The sequence below is a fragment of the Choloepus didactylus genome, chromosome 14 (genome assembly GCF_015220235.1).
Source record: "Choloepus didactylus isolate mChoDid1 chromosome 14, mChoDid1.pri, whole genome shotgun sequence".
NCBI classification, from domain to species: domain Eukaryota; kingdom Metazoa; phylum Chordata; class Mammalia; order Pilosa; family Megalonychidae; genus Choloepus; species Choloepus didactylus.
The window spans coordinates 58,913,208-58,933,527 of NC_051320.1; the positions used below are offsets into that span (position 1 = coordinate 58,913,208).

At 37.8% G+C, this 20,320-nt stretch overlaps 1 protein-coding gene across 1 annotated transcript in view; it reads left to right on the forward strand.

Moving 5' to 3' along the window:
- The window catches only part of ATP6V1C1 (ATPase H+ transporting V1 subunit C1), a 112,848-nt gene that overhangs the window by 73,037 nt on the left and 19,491 nt on the right, over positions 1 to 20,320 (forward strand). The window contains exons 6-8 of the mRNA XM_037802551.1: positions 2,487 to 2,578; positions 3,606 to 3,704; positions 5,548 to 5,616. Of these exons, the coding sequence (XP_037658479.1) occupies positions 2,487 to 2,578; positions 3,606 to 3,704; positions 5,548 to 5,616 (260 nt within the window). The remainder of the gene's footprint in view (positions 1 to 2,486; positions 2,579 to 3,605; positions 3,705 to 5,547; positions 5,617 to 20,320) is intronic.

Consider the following 20,320-nt stretch of genomic DNA (forward strand, 5'->3'; position numbering starts at 1 on the left):
AATAGTATATAGTTTTATGGGGGTTTTGCTTATTATATATTAATACTGTTGCTATTCTACTCTGGCATTTAATTGGTATGTATTCTGAAAATATAAATTGATTTTAATGGCAGTTTAAGCCAAATAATCAGGAAGGGAAATACCTGTCAGAGAAAAATTTATGTGGTATATATGAAAATCAAATAAAATGCGATGTGGTAGGAGAGGTGGTTAGTTGTGTATATAATCAAATCAAGAAATGGCAACATGATAAAAGGTGGAATAATCTAGCTAAATAATTATCAAGCTGCGTATTTGATACATTCCTCAATTATATTTGGAATTGAAAATGGTCTTTTTATTTGATTGTTGAAGAGCTAGTTATTACAATAACAAACTTAACCATTAATTTCCCTGTATACCTGAGATATTTGACATATAAATTATAAATTATGTTGGGTTGTTTGGAGAAGATTTTACTGGTCAGATATATTAGCAAGGGACTAGTCCTCTTTAAGTGGGTAGCTGAAAAACAAATTTCAGGATTATTAAACAAAATCAAGTTTAAGGCTTGCTGTTCTTTTATTTTTGATTTGTATGTTTGTGGTTGTAGCTCAATCTTGTTAAGGTTTCATGGTTCAAAAGATAACATGTAGAGTAATTTTAATAGAAAAGTAAGTTCTAATACTGGTTTAATTCTTCAAGTACTTTTGAGTACATTAATGTGCCAGGCCTATGAGCTAGAATCTGGAAATACAAGGATGAAAGAATACTGCCCTCAACCTTCAAGTTGAGTCTGGAATAAGGGAGGGAACCTAAGAGAACACAGAAAAAGACTGGACTGATTGTACCTTAGTGAGTCAGGGAACATTTTACACAGAAGTGATATTTGATGAGGGTCTAAGAGGGCAGGTTGGAGGGCAGGCAAAGAAGAGAGGGACTAAGAGAGGGCAGCATTTATAAAGGCATGGAGATGGGAAGGAGCAAATAGAATTTAGGAAAGATAAGAAAGACCACTGTCGTTGGACATCTGATAGGTGGGAGAATAGCAAAAGATGAGGCTGTTAAAGGAAAGTTAAAGGAAAGTCAACATCAGGACTTTATATGAAGACTTATTAAGTCAAATTAAAGTAAAGAACACATGTTTTAAAGATGTAATGTTACTCGGCTTGTGAAAACTCCTTAAATCAGGATTATTTACAGAAAATTTTACATCTGATCAATTCAGTGAATAAAATTGAGCAATAATTCACCACCAAAAGAAATGGACAAAAATTAGGGCCACAATTTGTTAATATTATGAGTAGGAAGTTATGTTAGTAGAAATGGTATAGTCACTCAGGAGGGCAACATGTACTATAAAATGACCTTTCAGGCCATAATTATATCATAACAAACCTCATAAAAGACTAGGGTTGTTAAATTTTGTTTAGAATTAAGTATTGAGCCAGACATTCTGTTACTGCTTCAAAGGACAAAGGAAAAGGGAGGCTAGTCAGAGATTATTAGTTTTAAACTGAGATGTATGCTACTTAACATCTTGTATTCTTTTTGGTAGATTGCAGCGTTATTAGGAGAATAAGATTTTGGAATCTCAAAATTGACACCTTAGAAATCCTCCAGCCTTCTAATTTTATAGAAGGAAAAATTGAAGCACAGAAAAACGTATCTGTGTCTTGTAAAAATAAAATTGTCCACTTTTTAAGCTCTTATTTTACATTAGTATATCTGATAAAATAGAACTAATGAAGTGCCATCCAAAGAGCAACAAGCCATGTTTTGAATAGGGTCAAAAAGATAATTTTATTGGTGTTAGAAGCATTTTAATTTCGAGGATATGCTAGTATTTAGAAAGTTGTTTTTGCATGTATCAAATCTAAGTCCATATGATTATTCTATTTTACAGAGAAGGCATTAGAGTCAATAATGTGAAGTCAGTGCCATGCAGCTAATAGTGTAGAGACATAAGTTGAAACCAGTTCTTCAAATTTTTAAATCTGCTTTGTGTTTTCTTCCTCAATTGTTCATTTTAGACATCTTTTTGAAAAATCAGTTTTGTAACATTTATAAATAAATTCAACAAAAATTTTAATTTCATTGAGAAAATATTTTGTGTAATGATAGTGGAGTTGGGAACAAAGAAATTCTCTGTGTCATTTAGTTCTTTTGTAACTTTTAATCTGTAATCTCCAAACCTAGTGGCCTAGATTCCACTTATATGATTTAAGAAATAACAAGTAGTAATAATTAAGATACATGTGAACTAGTTTCTATTAGTAGAAAAGATTCATATTGAAATCATGGTCATTAAAAAATGTAGCAGCATATTTAAAAAATGACTTTAAAGCTGAACTTTTAAAATTTTGTAGAATGTTTGTAGATCAGGAACTAGTGGGGTTTTTTTTTGTTGTTGTTAAAAGTTAATGTTAAAGTACAGCCTCTTTAATTGTATTAGGGCATAGTTAGCAAAATTTTATCTATTTTTCTTTTCTTCTTTTATTTTAAAGGGGGTAACTCAGATTGACAATGACCTGAAATCGCGAGCATCCGCATACAATAACCTGAAAGGGAATCTTCAGAATTTGGAACGGAAGAATGCGTAAGCATATCAAGAATATGTGAATATTAAAAATTGGGGAATCATTATGGCATTCATCAATTTAAATATTGTTGGGGTTTGGTAGGTTCCAGTTTATGTGGTTTCTGTTATTTCAGTTCACAGAGAAAAGTGCTTTAAGGTGTAAATTTACAGTTAGGCTAGTCAAAACAAATGTGAGGTTGATTTATTACATTTGTTTCGTAAGTAATACTTGCAAGTAGAATTGGATCCTACTTTATCCCTTTATTCATTCATTTGGTGTTTCACTGAAAAATTTGGTGAAAGTTCATTGTTTTAAATCAAATCATAGTATAATTGCATAGTTTTATTATCTCCTGCTTGTGATGTAAACAGTCATTCTCTGATTTGTATGTTTTCCAAGTTCAGGTTTTTCACACAGTTGGTTTTCTTAAAATAGGACACACTTGTTTTAGTTGCTCTCATTTTATTTTGTGTATGACTACTAGGAGTGTAGCTTTAAGTACTTAACTGCTCAGATTATCCATTACTTTCCCAAAGGGAAAGATGGTTGGATACTGTCAGTGATGCAACAGAGCAAAACATTATGAAAGGTCATTACTGGAAGACCAATTGAAGACTGATTGGAGAGAGATAATTATTGGGCTAACTAACCAAATGATACTGAGAGTGGAAATCCAAAGGTTGTACTTAGATGATACAACTTCATAATTATGGAATAAACTTGAATTGATGTCTAATGAAGAGCTGTTTCCTAGCCATGATATTGTGTATGTAATCAAGAGAAAAGCTGAGTTAAAAAAATTAAAGCAAATACAAAGGGAGATACTGTAGGCACGCTTTACCAAACGTTGACATATCTTTGGTTGCAGGGGTGGGAAATTTTCAGCTAAATTTTGACTTCTTAACAAAGACTGATCCTTACTCTCTTGATAGGTATATAATTTGTGAATATGAGTGCCTCTCATTTCTTTATTATATCACATAATTATTTATATAATTATAGCATGCACTTATCAGCCTAATGCTTTTTTTTTTTATTCCTCAGAGGAAGTTTGCTAACTAGAAGTCTAGCAGAAATTGTCAAGAAGGATGACTTTGTTCTTGATTCAGAGTATCTCATCACATTATTGGTGGTAGTTCCAAAGTAGGTCTTTCTATTACAAAAGGTTTTTACTCCCTAAAATATAAGAAAAATGTTACTATCTGGTATTGCAATTTGAAGTTTTCCGTAAAACCTAAGTTTAAAGGGAATATAATCTTGCCATTCATTCTATCATCCAGCATATATTCAGGAGACACATAGTGTAGACAAGTTCATAATCTGTAATCTCAATTGAGATTCCAAATCAAATTTAGAAACTTGGTAGAGTTGGCTATTTAAATAGTTAAATAATGCTAAATTTTTTTTTTTTTAAATACAGATTTTAGATTTTTCAAAATAGTAAGGAATGTCTTCGTATTTGTTTTTCTGAAAAATTTTGATGACTGGGTAGGATAAATTAAGCCCCATAAGAAGCAAATGATGGATTAGATCAGGGGTTGTCAGACTTTTTCTGTAAAGGGCCAGATAGTAAATATTTTAGGTTTTTTGGACCATACTGGGCTCTATTGTGACTACTCAAACCTGCCACGTTAGCTTTGTCATTGTAGCTGAAAGTAGCCATAGACAGTAACTTCAGCGAATGGATATGGCTGTGTTTCAATAAAGTTAATTTATAGAAACAGGCTGTGGCATTGGTTGTCAGTCTCTGGATTAGACAACCGTTGTCGTCTCCTCTAGGTTAGACCTTCTGTGTTAGTTAACATTTGATCATAGTTAAACTTGATAAAATGAATCCTTTCAACACTCTTAGAGCTCTGTTAATGGTCTCACTTCCTTACACTGAAGTCTTGCTATGAGGGAATCTCTGGGATCCAGACAGGTGGGAGATCTGGGGCCTCCTCAGGGTATCATTTCATGAAGCCTTCCCTCTCTGGGCTCTGCATTTTAATCTGGTTAGGAAACAGGGAATGTTGGAAAATGACGTCCCTTGAAAAGGGGGTGGGAAGAGCACTTCTGTGGAATTTACAATAGCTGCAATATTATCTGACTTCTGCATTTTTTTCTCTTTACTGCAGAATGCAGTCTTCTGGATATTCTTTACACATGGAGAAGGGCTTAAAACTAAGGGTTTGGTTCCCAAAGTTCTGTTTTATGTTTCAGTTACATAACTCCTCCCTTCTCTCCCATCCCACTAGACTGGAACACTGATTATTTATAGTAAATTTTTCAGTATCTGTGTTTTTATACTATGTAGGAAAATAACTTTTGCCTAGGTAAAAGGTTTGTTTCATTTGTTTTTAAAACTACAAGTTTTCAGAATTTTCTTTACAGTTTAATTGAAGCATAGGCTCTAGGGCTCTTTACATAATGAATTATTCTCTATCCTAGCCTACAGGCACCACTATTGTTAACTTTAAGTCTCAAACATAGTTGTCTCTCCCCACAACCCCATAAGTCAATGGCTTCTAGAGGAGTTTGTTGCGTAATGTTCCTTGGGAACACAGTTTACTGTCACACACATAATACTTCCTGGTACTCTATACTTTCGATACATATAGTCTTATCTAGCCTTTCATAATGGCCACTAAATGGAAATGATAGGGATGTCAGCATGGCCGTTTTCTTTTTTTTTTTTAATTAGGTAATGTATGTCAACCAGTATAGTTTAGAAGTAATTTAGGATCTGTGTGTTGCTTAACTTCTTTTCCAAATGTATTTCTAGGACGTGCCTGTTTTGCAGTAGTTACTGGTTATAAGAGCATGGTGAACTGTATTTCCTCTTCACTTAGTGTATTAAAATTTATACTCCAGTGAGAAACTTGAAGCTTTTATTGCTCAATAGATTTGAGATATACTTACTGTTTGTCCCGTAATTTTTTCTCTTCTTGTATATGGCAGGGAGTAGGACTTGTTTTTCTCTAATGCTTATTGTATTTTCCTGCAGGTTAAACCACAATGATTGGATTAAGCAGTATGAAACGCTAGCTGAAATGGTAGTTCCAAGGTCTAGCAAGTAAGTAGTAGTCTTTGTAAAACCATTTATTTCCCTGATCATCTTTTTTATGGTTTGGATAATGAATTAGGAAATATCTTTGCTGTCTTTCCTTTGCAGTAAAATTATAGTTTTAGAAACTACATCACTTTCACCTTATAAATAAGGGTGCTACATTAAATCTAGTTACCATAATTGTAGACTTGGAAGGAATATTGCAGTCTATTTGACCCATTCATGTTTATGGATGTAGAAGTTTGAAGCATAGCAATGAAATAGTTTGCCCAGAGTCATAAATCTCACTAGTGGCAGGGCTAGAACTGGAACCCCAGTGTTGGGTGTGGTACTTTTGCTACTGTACTGTGCTGACTTTTGAAAATTCTTCATTCAGTGTTTATCACATTACGCATTTACATGTCTTTAATTCCTCATTTTACCTTGCAAAGGAATTGTGCCAGTATGGCTCCTAGAGTGCCATGCCCTAATTCCAAATATACATCATCACTTTCCAATGGGCATAGATTTGATCTAATCTATGTTTTACTTAAAATTATTTTTATGAAGTACTTTTTTATGTATGTATTTAGCATACATTGTTGAATTTGATATTTAAAACAATTCATGTAATAGCTTGGGCAGTTAGTCACTCTTATTCTCATAGACAAGGAAGTCAAAATGCAGAAAGGTTAAGTAGTTGTCTTAGGTATATGGCTGTATAAGTGTCCATTGGCCAAGTTAGGGCTAGAACTCAGGCCTTTAACTCCAGGACCTGAGAACTCTTTTGACTATTTACCATGTCATTTTTCCTGTATGTTGCCATTGCTGTGAGCCATGATCTTTGGGAAAATACAAAATACTAAATACAGTGTGTATATGCAGCCCAGAAAGGATTCTTTGGTATGTACATTTCTCAAGAGGAGGTAGCCTGGTGAATGGAAGGTATAGGAGATGGTAAAGAAGTATTAGTAAGGCCGGGCCCATGAAGCATTTTCTTTTCCAGTTTCATTGTGTCATGTGGGTGGTAGCTTAGGATAATGGTAAGAGTCCTGGACCCAAGGATCTGAGTTCTGTTGCTCATTCTGCTATCAATTTGCTGTGTGAGCTGAAGCAAGTCTTTTAACCTCTCTGGGCTTTATTTTCTTTGTCTGTAAAATGAGCATAGCACCTTCCCAGTATATCTCTTGAGGTTATTTTAAGGTTTGATAGACAATACAAAATATAAGATAATACAAATATTATTGTCATTTCCCAAATATTGATTGTTGGGGAATTAAGCCACAAACCTGTGCTTGTCATGATTTTTTTTTCCTGCATTTGGGAGTTTACCTTCCATTCATACCAAACCTTCACATGGTAAACGAAGACTAAGATTGTGTCATGATACCAGTTTTTCACTTAAGCTGTTTACTTGACAGATGTTACCTTCTCATCCCTTTGTGCTTTATTGGGGATTAAAGCAGTATAGGTTGACTCGGTGTCTAGGAGTCAGGTAGAGGAGAGTAAGGACCCGTGACACACAGAGTGTCCTCCATAGTTGTGATAACGCCAAGCCAGATTTCCAGGTTAGTGGTGTGCAGGCTAGTTAAGTAGGCCATGATCTGTTTTGAAAGCAGTAAGACTATAACCTCAGAGATTTAGGTCTTTTGAAAATCACTTTAACAATTTAAAGGAAAAATTGTCAGGCAGTAACATTTAATGCAGGCAGTACTTGACTGATAAATGCCAGTAAATACACACTGATCTTGTGAGTGTTCCCAGGCATTACTTGCTCAGTGAAAAGATTGTTGTACCTATTTCTCAATCGAAATCACTTGTTTGAAAGTGGGCATGTTTAAATCTAGTCATAGAAAGCATAGCAGTAGTTAAAATAGTGTCATTAAAAGTGTGTGTTAGTTCATGTAGGGCAGTTAGGCTTTGATGGGTGAGCCTGGAATTTTGTCCACTGGTTAGAAAAGATCTCTTAAGACTTGTTGCTGGATTTTTTTTTTTTTTCTTATCATGATAACAAACATTTTCAAGTAATTACTGTGTACTAGTCATTGTTCCAGATCCTTTACACAAATTCAGTTATAAGTAGTAACACTTCTACTTGTTACTTTTTGGCTTGATATTTGAATGATTATTCCTTAGAGCAGTGAAGATGAAAGTGAAATTTTGAGATGGAAGAATAGGTTTGAAAATTCCAAACCTGAAAGAAATAATTTCATTAAAAAATACACAAAATCTAGTTATTTGCAAAATATTCTGCACAAGTTTTAAGTTGGGACATTCCAAGATATACTGCCTGTATTGTGTGGGTAAGTAAGTGCAGGGATGTATGCATTACAGCCAAAGGGGCGGAGGGGCTGCTCTTCTTTTTGGTGGAAGAAATGTTCCGAAAGAGGTACTTTTTTTTCTCTTGTGCTTTCAGAATTATCATTTTCCTTTTTGTCTGTCTACTTTTGCTTGTTAAAATAGCCAGGGTCAGAACACTGTTTAACTTTCACTTCTTCTCTGTCTTTGGAAACATCACCACAAACTCACTGGTGCTTCACAGAGGTTTTGTTCAGGAAGCTAGCATTTCAAATGAAGCCAAGGAGCCCAGTTAGGAAGGCCTAGAAAAATTACTAGCCACTGTGCAGAGAAAAGATTCCCTTATGACTTGGGGCAATAAAATAGGTGGATTATGGATCAGAGGGGAAGGCGGATTTAAGTTTTAGGAGAGACATAAGAAATCCGAAGCATTAAGAAGAGATCTGAAGATCCAGAGAGCATTGCTAGTCACGAAGGTAGCATTATTCTGTAACTGAATGGAGAGAATTTGGGTTACACTAGTAGAACTTCTGCACGTTAGATTAAACTACCCTAAGCTCCCTTTCAGGCACAGCTCCTGGCCAGCATCCCATTTGGAAAGGGTTCACGTCCATGCTTAATCATTGAAAGTGTTACTTTCTCACCTCTTTCCTCCCCCTGTGGCTTTCATTTTGTTTCTTTATCTTCTTCTAATAAGATCACTTAAGACACTACCGGTTTTGCCTTGCCTTAAAATTGATTCAACCTCTGGCTTCTTATCTTCCTGATGCCTGTCTCCATTTGATTTCTACAACCAGGCCTCACCCTTGACCTCTAAAAAGTTTCCTCCTCTGGAATCTTACACCTATAAACCAACTCTTCGACCAAAACCTTCTCTTTGTTTTTGTCTTGTTTTGTTTTGTTTTTCACTCTCACAGAACCTGCCGCTGAACCTTGTCGGCATCTTTGGTGCCTCAACCCTTTGTTTCCGTTGACTTTGTTGATTTCCTCCAATCATGCTTCCTGCTCTGCTGAGCCTGGATACTCTAGTCACCACTTCAGCCATTGTCTTGCCAGCACCACCAGCTCGGGCCTCTGTGACCTGCAAATTCTCATTCTGAATTAATCTTTAATGTAGTCTCCTGTCTTCTACACCTGAATTGCTGAGTGAGTTGGAGAGTATCTAATTGTCCTGCGTATCAGTCTCATCAGTTAGGCTAGTCTGTTTCAGCGGGACACTCTTTTCTTTGGTCACCGCTTGTTCTAGTTTGCTAATGCTGCAGAATGCAAAACACCAGAGATGGATTGGCTTTTATAAAAAGGGGGTTTATTTGGCTACCCAGTTACAGTCTTAAGGCCATAAAGTGTCCAAGGTAACACATCAGTAATCGGGTACCTTCACTGGAGGATGGCCAATGGCGTCCGGAAGACCTCTGCCAGCTGGGAAGGCACGTGGCTGGCTTCTGCTCCAAAGTTCTGGTTTCAAAATGGCTTTCTCCCAGGACGTTCCTCTCTAGCAAGCTTGCTCCTCTTCAAAACGTCACTCACAGCTGCACTGAGTTCCTTCTCTTTGAGTCAGCTCATTTATATGGCTCCACTGATCAAGGCCCACCCTGAATGGGTGGGGCCATGCCTCCATGGGAATATCTCATCAGAGTCATCACCCACAGCTGGGTGGGGCACATTCCAAGCAAATCTAATCAGCACCAAAAATGTCTGCCCCACAAGACTACATCAAAGATAATGGCATTTGGGGGACACAGTACATTCAAACTGGCACACCACTGTTTCAGCCACACTCATCAACCTAATTGCCATCTGTAGACCACCTTACCTAACCGAAAGCTTCAGACCCACAGAATGAGGTTCCTACCAGACAACTCCACGTGGATTAGGTGTTCCCTAGGTAACCACCAGTACCACATCCTTATCACTCCAGTCCCAGTCCCAATCCCTCCATTCTCCTTGTAATGTACCTAGAGATCCATACCAGTCATTACTGTCCCTTAGCCCCCCGTCTGATCAGTTGTGCCATTTCTACCTTCCATGGTATTTTGTTAACCATATGAAATTGCTTTTTTGTAGGTCAAAATGGCCAATTATGATTTAGCCTACTTTATTTTTTTCTTGCAATTTTACTGAGATATAGTCACATACCTTACAATCATCCAAAGTGTACAACAGTTATTCACATTATCATCATATAGTTGTGCATTCATCACTACATTCAATTTTTGAACATTTTCATTACTCCAAAAAAATAAATAAAATAAAAATAAAAATAAAAAAGAATACCCAAAACAACCCATCTCCCCCATCCCTCCCCATTATTCATTTCCTTTTTTGTTCCCATTTTCTACTCATCTGTCCATACACTGGATAAAGGGAGTGTGAGCCACAAGGTTTTCTACAATCACGCGATCACACTGTATAAACTATAAACTCATACGCTCATCTTTGATAAAAAAGGCTACTGGGTTACAGTTCAGTAGTTTCAAGTATTTCCTTCTAGCTGTTCTAATACACTAAAAACTAAAAAGGGATATCTATATAATGCATAAGAAAACCCTGCAGAATGATCTCTTGACTCCATTTGAAATCTCTCAGCCACTGAAACTTTACTTTGTTTCATTTCTCTTTCCCCTTTTGGTCAAGAAGGCTTTCTCATTCCCACAGTGCTGGGTCCAGAACATCCTCAGGAGTCATGTCCCACATTGCCAGGGAGATTTATACCCCTGGGAGTCATGTCCCACGTTGGAGGGAGGGCAGTGAGTCCATCTGCCAAGATGGCTTAGAGAGGGAGGCCACATCTGAGCAACAAGAGGTTCTCTGGGAGTGACTCTTAGGTACAATTATAAGAGGCTTATCCTCTCCTTTGCAGTGACAGGCTTCATAAGGTTAAGCTTATGAAGTAGGCTTGGCCTACTAAATTGGTAGTCCCCAGTGTTTGTGAGAATATATGGAATTCCCCAAGTGGATAAATTTAGTATTTCCACATTTTCCCAAAGTTCTTCAAGGGGACTTTTCAAATACTTTTTTATCCTCTGCCCAGATTACTCTGGGATGTATTGGGCTTCACACTAACCTGTACAAACCAACCAGATCTCACTCCCTGTTCAAGGTTCTATGTAGTTGTGGTTGAATAAACTGACCATATATGTTAAATATTTTCTACTGAATAAACATCTTTCTCTTTGGTCTCACACAGAAATTAAAGCTTTAAAATACAGTCGATATCCTCTAATCTTTAGTCTGATTTACCTTAGTTGTAACCAAGGCCATTTCGTTCATATCTCCAATTGAAGTCTGATCCCTTTTTTTTAAATTAAGATTGTTCACATACCATAGAATTATCCAAAGATCCAAAGTGTACAATCAGTTACCCATGGTACCATCATACAGCTGTGCATCCATCACAATTAATTTTTTTTTAATTTTTAGAATATTTTCATTACACCAGAAAAGAAATAAAGACAAAAAAGGAAACTCAAATCCTCCCATATTCCTAATCATCCCCCTCTCCATTATTGACTCATAGTTTTGGTATAGTACATTTGTTACTGTTGATGAAAGAATGTTAAAATACTACTCACTGTAGTATATAGTTTGCAATAGGTATATATATATTTTTCCTGTATGCCTTTCTATTATTAGCTTCTAGTTATAGTGTCATACATTTTTTCTAGTTCATGAGAGAGATTTCTAGTATTTATATAGTTAATCACGGACATTGTCCACCACAAGATTCACTGTTTTATACATTCCCATCTTTTAACCTCCAGCTTTCCTTCTGGTGACATACATGACTCTGAGCTTACCCTTTCCACCACATTCATACACCATTCTGCACTGTTAATTATTCTCACAATGTGTTACCATCACCTCTGTCCATTAAGTTCACCCTAGTTGAACATTCTGCTAATAATAAGCAACCACTCCCTATTCTTTAGCCTCATTCTATATCCTGGTAACTTATATTTCATGTCTATGAGTTTACATATTATAATTAGTTTATATCAGTGAAACCCTGCAGTATTTGTTCTTATGTGTCTGTCTTATTTCACTCAATACAGTGCCCTCAGGGTTTCTTCATCAACCTATTTTTTTTTTTTTTAAGACAGTTTTGTTCACACACCACACATTCTGTCCTAAGGAAACAACTGTTGGTTCCCTGTATAGTCATGTATTTATGTATTCAACACCATTGCCATTATTGACATAAAGACATCTCCATTTCTTCCACAAAGGAGGAGGAAGAGTCAGAGGAGTAAGAGTCAAAGAAGTTAGAGAGACAGAAGTAAAAGTAAAAGAGAGGAAAAAAAAAAATGATAGCTAGAAAGCAACAAAAGGAAAGATAGCATTAAACTAAAGTAGAATGAAGAGTCAGACAACATCAACAATGCCAGGAGTCCCATATCCTTCTCCAATTTGCCGTCCCCCCATATGCATTTAGCTTTTGTATATTGCCTTCATTATATTAAAGGAAGGATAATACAATGTTTCTGTTAAATATAGTCTCTAGTTTGCATTGATTGTATTTTCCCCCCAATCCCACCCTATTTTTTTTTTCAGTATTTAGTTTTTTGTTTTTTTTAATTAAATTCAGTTTTATTGAAATATATTCACATACCGTACAGTCATCCATGGTATATAATCAACTGTTCACAGTACAATCATATAGTTATGGATTCATCACCACAATCTATTTCTGAACATTTTCCTTACATCAAAAAGAATCAGAATAAGAATGAAAAATAAAAGTAAAAAAGAACACCCAAATCACCCCCCCATCCCACCCTATTTTTCATTTAGTTTTTGTTCCCGTTTTTCTACTCATCCATCCATACACTAGATAAAGGGAGTGCGATCCACAAGGTTTTCACAATGACACTGTCACCCCTTGTAATCTACATTGTTATACAATCATCTTCAGGAGTCCAGACTACTGGGTTGGAGTTTGATAGTTTCAGGTATTTACTTGTAGCTATTCCAATACATTAAAATCTAAGAGGTGTTGTTCTAGTTTGCTAATGTTCCTGGAATGCAAAACACCAAAAATGGATAGGCTTTTATAAAGGGGGTTTATTTGGTCACACAGTTACAGTCTTAAGGCCATAAAGTGTCCAAGGTAACACATCAGCAGTCAGGTACCTTCACTGCAAAATGGCCAGTGGTGTCCGGAAAACCTGTGTTAGCTGCGAAGGCACATGGCTGGCGTCTGCTCCAAAGTTCTGGTTTCAAAATGGCTTTCTCCCAGGACGTTCCTCTCTAGGCTGTAGTTCCTCAAAAATGTCATTCTTAGTTGCACTTGGGATATTTGTCCTCTCTCAGCTTCTCTGGAGCAAAAGTCTGCTTTCAACGGTCATCTTCAAACTGTCTCTCATCTACAGCTCCTGTGCTTTCTTCAAAGCATCCCTCTTGGCTGTAGCAAGTTCGCTCCTTCTGTCTGAGTTTATATGCTGTTCCAGTAATCAAGGCCCACCCTGAATGGGTGGAGCCATGCCTCCATGGAAATTATCTCATCCGAGTTACCACCTACAGTTGGGTGGGTCACATCTCCATGGAAACACTCAAAGGATTCCAAGCTAATCAGCACTAAAACATCTGCCCCACAAGATTGCATCAAAGAATATGGCTTTTTCTGGGGGACATAATACATTCAAACCGGCACAGGTATTATCTATATAGTGCATAAGACTGTCCAGCAGAGAGACCTCTCGGCTCCATTTGAAATCTCTCAGCCACTGAAACTATTTCGTCTCGTTTTGCATCGCCCTTTTGGTCAAGAAGATATTCTCAATCCCACGGTGCCAGGTCCAGAATCATCCTTGGGAGTCATAGCCTGCATTGCCAGGGAGATTTACACCCCTGGGAGTTGGGTCCCATGTAGGGAGGAGGGCATTGAGTTCACCTGCAGAGGGGGCTCAGTTAGAGAGAGAGAGAAGGTCACATCTAAGCAACAAAGAGGTACTTGGGGAGACACTGAGGCACAATTATATGCAAGTTTAGCCTCTCCTTTGCAGTAACGAGCTTCATAAGGGCAAGTCCCATGATAGGGGGCTCAACACATCAGACCACCATTCCTAATGTTTGTGACAACATCAACATCAGTCCAGGTGAGGAAGTCCAACACTTCCATACTTTCCCCCAGCTCCTCAGGGGGGGCCCTGTAAGTATGTTTTTATTCTCTCTCCTTACTATTTTTATTTTTTCTGTCCTTACTATTACATTGTAGTGTATGACATGTTATTTTTCTTTTTATCATCTTCTTTATTATTTGCTAAAAAAAAACAAAACAATTTTTTGTAGTAATATGTTCAAGTGCTGATTGTGGTGATAAATGTACTTTATGATGATACCATGAACGACTGACTGTACACTGTGAATAAATGTATGCTATGTGAATATAACTCTATAAAATTTTAGGAAATAATATATATAGGAGTAAAAGTGTTGGAGAAAACATGGAGAGAGGGATGTACCTATCTCCTGTTGATGAGCAGGCAGAATGGTGTAGCCTTTCTGAAGGTCAGTGTGGTGGTTCCACAAAAAGCTAAGTATGTGGGGCCATAAGGTCCTGCAACCTTATTAGGGGGTATGTCATTGGAAGATCTGAGAGCAGAGACATGAATGGACATTTGCACGCTGGTATTCATGGAGGCAGCATTCATGATTTTCAATGGGTGGAGGTGGCCTAAGGGTACATAGACTGAGGAACAGAGTGGTGAACTGTGGTGTACGCATACAATGGAATATTGAGGAACTACGAGAAGGAGTGAAACTGTGAGACATGCAACGAGGTGAATGGATCCTGTACACAGCATTTGAGTGAAGTACACCAGAAGTAAAGGCAAATACTATAATGCCTCACCAATATGGACTAACTACAATGTGTAAACTCAGTATTGAACCTTAGTACACAGTCTAAGAGGGGAACGATTATTGTAATGGTCCCTAGATTGTAAGCTCTTACAGCAGTCAAATGTATTCCTGAATTGTAATGTCTGTCTCCAAAGTTTGAGATGCTCATCCCTTAGTGTATAACCTGATTGGTCTCTGGAGCAGTGGGTATCTCTGTGACACCCGAAACTCAGAGCTAGAGCTCAGCAGATATGAATGTCAGTATTAGCGCATGCAGCAAGTAGTTAAAAAAAAAAAAAAAAAAGCTGAAAAAGAGCCCAGACTTCAATTAGTGATATGAATGAAGCAGATCTGGTTAAGACTAGGGCAAACTTGGCCAAAGGGTAAAGATCAAAACTGTGTTTTGAAACTTCAACTTCCCTGTGAGACCAAGGGAAGAGATGTCTATTTGGTGCAGGATCTATGTTTTCTAAACAGTATAACTCTACAGCCAGTTTGTTCAAATACTGCAATTACATGGAACTTTGAATAGGAAGTGAGATACAGTAGGTTAGTATAGGTTAGAGTGAAACAGTGACACATCCCAAAGTAATTTGGGCAGAAGTATTTTTGATACCTTGCAATGCTGACATTCATTTGTTGTGCCTCATGTAAAAACATATTTATACCTTTTATTAACAATCGTTGAGCATGCTAGATTTCACTGAGTTATACAGTCCCCGTCTTTATCTTTCCTCTTCCCTTCTGGTGTCCCACATGGTCGTAACCTTCCTTTTTCAACCATACCCACAGTCATCTTTGTTCAGTGTACTTACATTGCTGTGCTACTATCTCCCCAAATTGTTTTCCAAACCTCTCACTCCTGTCTTTTCCTTTCTGTCTGCAGTGCTTCCTTTAGTGTCTCCTGTAGTGTAGATATCTTTTTCACAAACTCTCTCATTGTCTGTCAGAGAATATTTTAAGCTCTCCCTCATATTTGAAGGACAGTTTTGCCAGATACAGATTCTTGGTTGGTGGTTTTTCTCTTTCAGTATCTTAAATATATCACCCACTTCCTTCTTGCCATGGTTTCTATTAAGAAATCCACACATAGTCTTTATGAAGCTTCCTTCTATGTGGTGGATTGCTTTTCTCTTGCTGCTTTCAGGATTCTCTCTTTGTCTTTGACGTTTGATAATCTGATTATTAAGTGTCTTGGTGTAGGTCTGTTCATATCTATTCTCCTTGGGGTACGCTGCACTCTAATTTTATAGACATAAGAGATCGGAAATTTTCATTGATTATTTTCTCCATTATTGCTTCTGCCCCCTTTAACTTGTCTTCTTCTGAGACACGAATGACATGTACATTCCTGCCTTTCATGTCGTCCTTCAGTTCCCGGAGACGTTGCTTATATATTTCCATGTTTTTTCTCTATCTGTTGTTTTGTGTGTAGGCTTTCAGGTGTCTTGTTCTCCAGTTCCTGAGTGTTGTGTTCTGCTCTTGGGATCTGCTGTTGTATGTTTTCATTGTGTCTTTCATCTCTTGTGTTGTGCCTTTCATTTCCATAGATTCTGCCAGTTGTTTTTTCAAACTTTCAATTTCTACCTTATGTACATCCAGTGTTTTCATTATATACTTCATCTCTTTTGCCATATCTTCCCTAAACTTTTTGAATTGATTTAGCATTAATGACTTAAATTCCTGTTGTCTAGGCATCTGGTTTCCTTGGTTAACCCAATCAGGTTTTCCCAGAACAGAACAGGCTCAGGTCTTGGAAGGATGCAGTAGTATCCAGTTTCCCTGAGGGTGTCTTAGAAGATTGATACATCCTGTGAGGCTTCAAGTCACTGTGCTTTTCTGCCCAGCAGGTGGCACCTGTCAGCCTGTAGCTCCAGACTGGTGTAAGGAGGTGTGACCCATGGCTGTTTTCCCCCAGGCTCTGGTGTCTGGTTCTGAATGGAAGGTGGGTAGTAGAGCTTGGCACCACCTTCTTCCTCTTAGGGAAGATACACCCTCTAAAGAGAGGTCATTTACATTTGAGTAGTCTCTCTGCCTGTGCTGTCTCCACCCTTGTCTGGGTTAGAGTGCTGGGAACTGAAAATGGCTGACGCTTTCTCCACTGACCTGAAAAAGGGACAGAAAGCCCCCTTCAGGGCCAGTCTGCGGCCACCCTCTGGCTCTCCAAGGTCAGTCATCACCAGAAGCCTCTGTCTGCTTGTCAGGGATTCATAGCTTGTATTGAGAGTCTACGTTTGTTAATTAAAACCCCAGTTGGATCTCCGCTGAGCTATATTCACTTGCTTGGAGAGTGCTGCTCTCTAGCTCCACTAGGCGTTACAGTTCAGGTCATGCGGGAGGGGTCTCCTGGCTTGGAGCCGCAGTTTTGACATACAGATTTTATGCTGCAGTCTCGGGCAGTCCTCCCAATTCAGGTTGGTGTATGATGTGTGGACAGTCAACGTTTGTCCCCCCAGAGTTATCCCAGATTATTTACTAGTTGTTCCTGGTTGTTTATTAGTTGTTCCAGGGGGCAAACTAGCTTCCACTCCTCTCTATGCTGCCGTCTCCTTCCGTCCCCTCCTCATCCCTTTTTCAGCTTCTTGAACATTTGCTGTATGGGGTGATGTTGACATTCTCAGTCAGCCTGCTTTAAACTATCCTGCTCCCCCCCCCATAGTAACCTCCTATATCTACTGCTCCTGGTTCAGTTTAGACTTCCATTGTCTCTTGACTGGATCATTGTAATTGCCTTTAACTTTTCTCCTTATCTCTAGTATTTTCCCTTTTTATCAACCCTCTATATTACTGCTATTTTCATCTTAGGGATATACAAATCTGTTTGGTACTCCCGTTGAAAACCCTGTCTGTTCCTTTTCGCTTTTACTGCCTCCCTCGACACATACACGCAAACCTCCTTGTACCCTATGTTCCAACTATACTTAATTTCTGGAAGTTCTCCCAATGCACCATGCTATTCCACACCTGCCTGCATTTACATATGGGGCTCTGCCAGGAATGTTCTCTCCTTTGCCCATCTTTTGAATTTACACTTGGTGTCACCTCTTCTGTGAGAGTATTTTTTGTTGTTGTTGTTGTTTTTTTAAATATATATATATATTTTATTTTTTTCATTTTTATTGAGATTGTTCAGATACCATACAATTATCCAAAGATCCAAAGTGTACAATCACTTGCCCCTGGGTACCCTCATACAGCTGTGCATCCATCACCACACTTAATTTTTGTTCAATTTTTAGAAACTTTTCATTACTCCAGACAAGAAATAAAGTGAAAGATGAAAAAAACAAAAAAAAGAAAAGGAAACTAATCCTCCCCTATCCCTAACCAACCCCACTCAATTGTTGACTCGTAGTATTGGTATAGTACATTTGTTACTGTTTATGAAAAAATGTTGAAATGCTACTAACTGTAGTATATAGTTTGCAATAGGTATATATTTCTTCCCTATATGCCCCTCTATTATTAACTTCTAATTGTATTGTCATACATTTGTTCTGGTTCATGGAAGCGATTTCTAGTATTTGTACAGTTGATCATGGACATTTCCCGCCATAGGATTCAGTTTTATACATTCCCATCTTTTGACCTCCAACTTTCCTTCTGGTGACATATATGACTCTGAGCTTCCCCTTTCCACCTCATTCACACACCATTCGGCACTGTTAGTTATTCTCACATCTTGCTACTGACACTCCTGTTCATTTCCAAACATTTAAGTTCATCCTAGTTGAACATTCTGCTCATACTAAGCAACCACTCCCCATTCTTAAGCCTCGTCCTTTATGTTGGTACCTTATATTTCATGTCTGTGAGTTTACATATTATAATTAGTTCCTATCAGTGAGACCCTGCAATAATTGTCTTTATGTGTCTGGCTTATTTCACTCTGTATATTGCCCTTGAGGTTTTGTCATGAACCCATTTTTTTTTTTTTTTAGTATGGTTTTGTTCACTCACCGTACATTCCATCCTAAGTAAATAATCGATGGTTCTCTGTATGGTCATATATTTATGCGTTCACCACTTCACCACTATCTATACAAGGGCATCTACATTTCTTCCACAAGGCAGGAGGGAGAGTCAAAGAAGGCAGAGAGGCAAAAGAAAGAGGAAAAAAAAGTGACAGCTAGGAAGCAGCAAAAGGAAAAACAACCCAAAATCAAAGTAGAGTAAAGAATCAGACACTACCACCAACATCAAGCGTCCAACATGCCTCTCCCTCCCCCCCCTTATCTGCATTTACCTTGTTATATCACCTTTGTTACATTAAAGGAAGCATAATACAATGATTCTATTAGTTACAGTCTCTAGTTTATGTTGATTGCATCCCTCCCCCAATGCCTCCCCATTTTTAACACCTTGCAAGGTTGACATTTGCTTGTTCTCCCTCGTAAAAGAACATATTTGTACATTTTATCACAATTGTTGAACACTCTAGATTTCACCAAGTTACACAGTCCCAGTCTTTATCTTTCCTCCTTTCTTGTGGTGTCTCACATGCTCCCCACCTTCCTCTCTCAACCGTGTTCATAGTTACCTTTGTTCAGCATACTTACATTGTTGTGCTACCATCTCCCAAAATTGTGTTCCAAACACGCATTCCTGTCTTCTATCACTCTGTAGTGCTCCCTTTAGTATTTCCTTTAGGGTGGGTGTCTTGTTCACAAAGTCTCTCATTGTCTGTTTGTCAGAAAATATTTTGAGCTCTCCCTCATATTTGAAGGACAGCTTTGCTGGATATAGGATTCTTGGTTGGCGGTTTTTCTCTTTCAGTATCTTAAATATATCACACCACTTCCTTCTTGCCTCCATGGTTTCTGCTGAGAGATCCGCACATGGTCTTATTAAGCTTCCTTTGTATGTAATGGATCACTTTTCTCTTTCCGCTTTCAGGATTCTGTCTTTGTCTTTGACATTTGATAATCTAATTATTAAGTGTCTTGGCATAGGCCTATTCATATTTTCTGTTTGGAGTATGCTGCGTTTCTTGGATCTGTAATTTTATGTCTTTCATAAGAGATGGGAAATTTTCATTAATTCTTTCCTCTATTACTGCTGCTTCCCCTTTTCCCTTCTCTTCTCCTTCTGGGACACCAATGATACGTACATTATTGTACTTTTTTTCATCCTTGAGTTCCTGGGGACATTGCTTATAGTTTTTCATTCTTTTCTCCATCTGCTGCTTTGTGTGTAGGCTTTCAGGAGTTCTGTTCTCCAGTTCCTGAGTGTTTTCTTCTGCCTCTTGAGATCTGCTGTTGTATGTTTCCATTGTGTCTTTCATCTCTTGTGTTGTGCCTTTCATTTCCATAGATTCTACTAGTTGTTTTTTTGAGCTTTCGATTTCTGCCGTATACATGCCCAGTGCTTCCTTTACAGCCTCTATCTCTTTTGCAATATCTTCTCTAAACTTTTTGAATTGATTTAGCATTAGTTGTTAAAATTCCTGTATCTCAGTTGAAGCGTACGTTTGTTCCTTTGACTGGGCCATAACTTTGTTTTTCTTAGTGTAGGTTGTAATTTTCTGTTGCCTAGGCATGGTTTCCTTGGTTATCCAAATCAGGTTTTCCCAGACCAGAACAGGCTCAGGTCC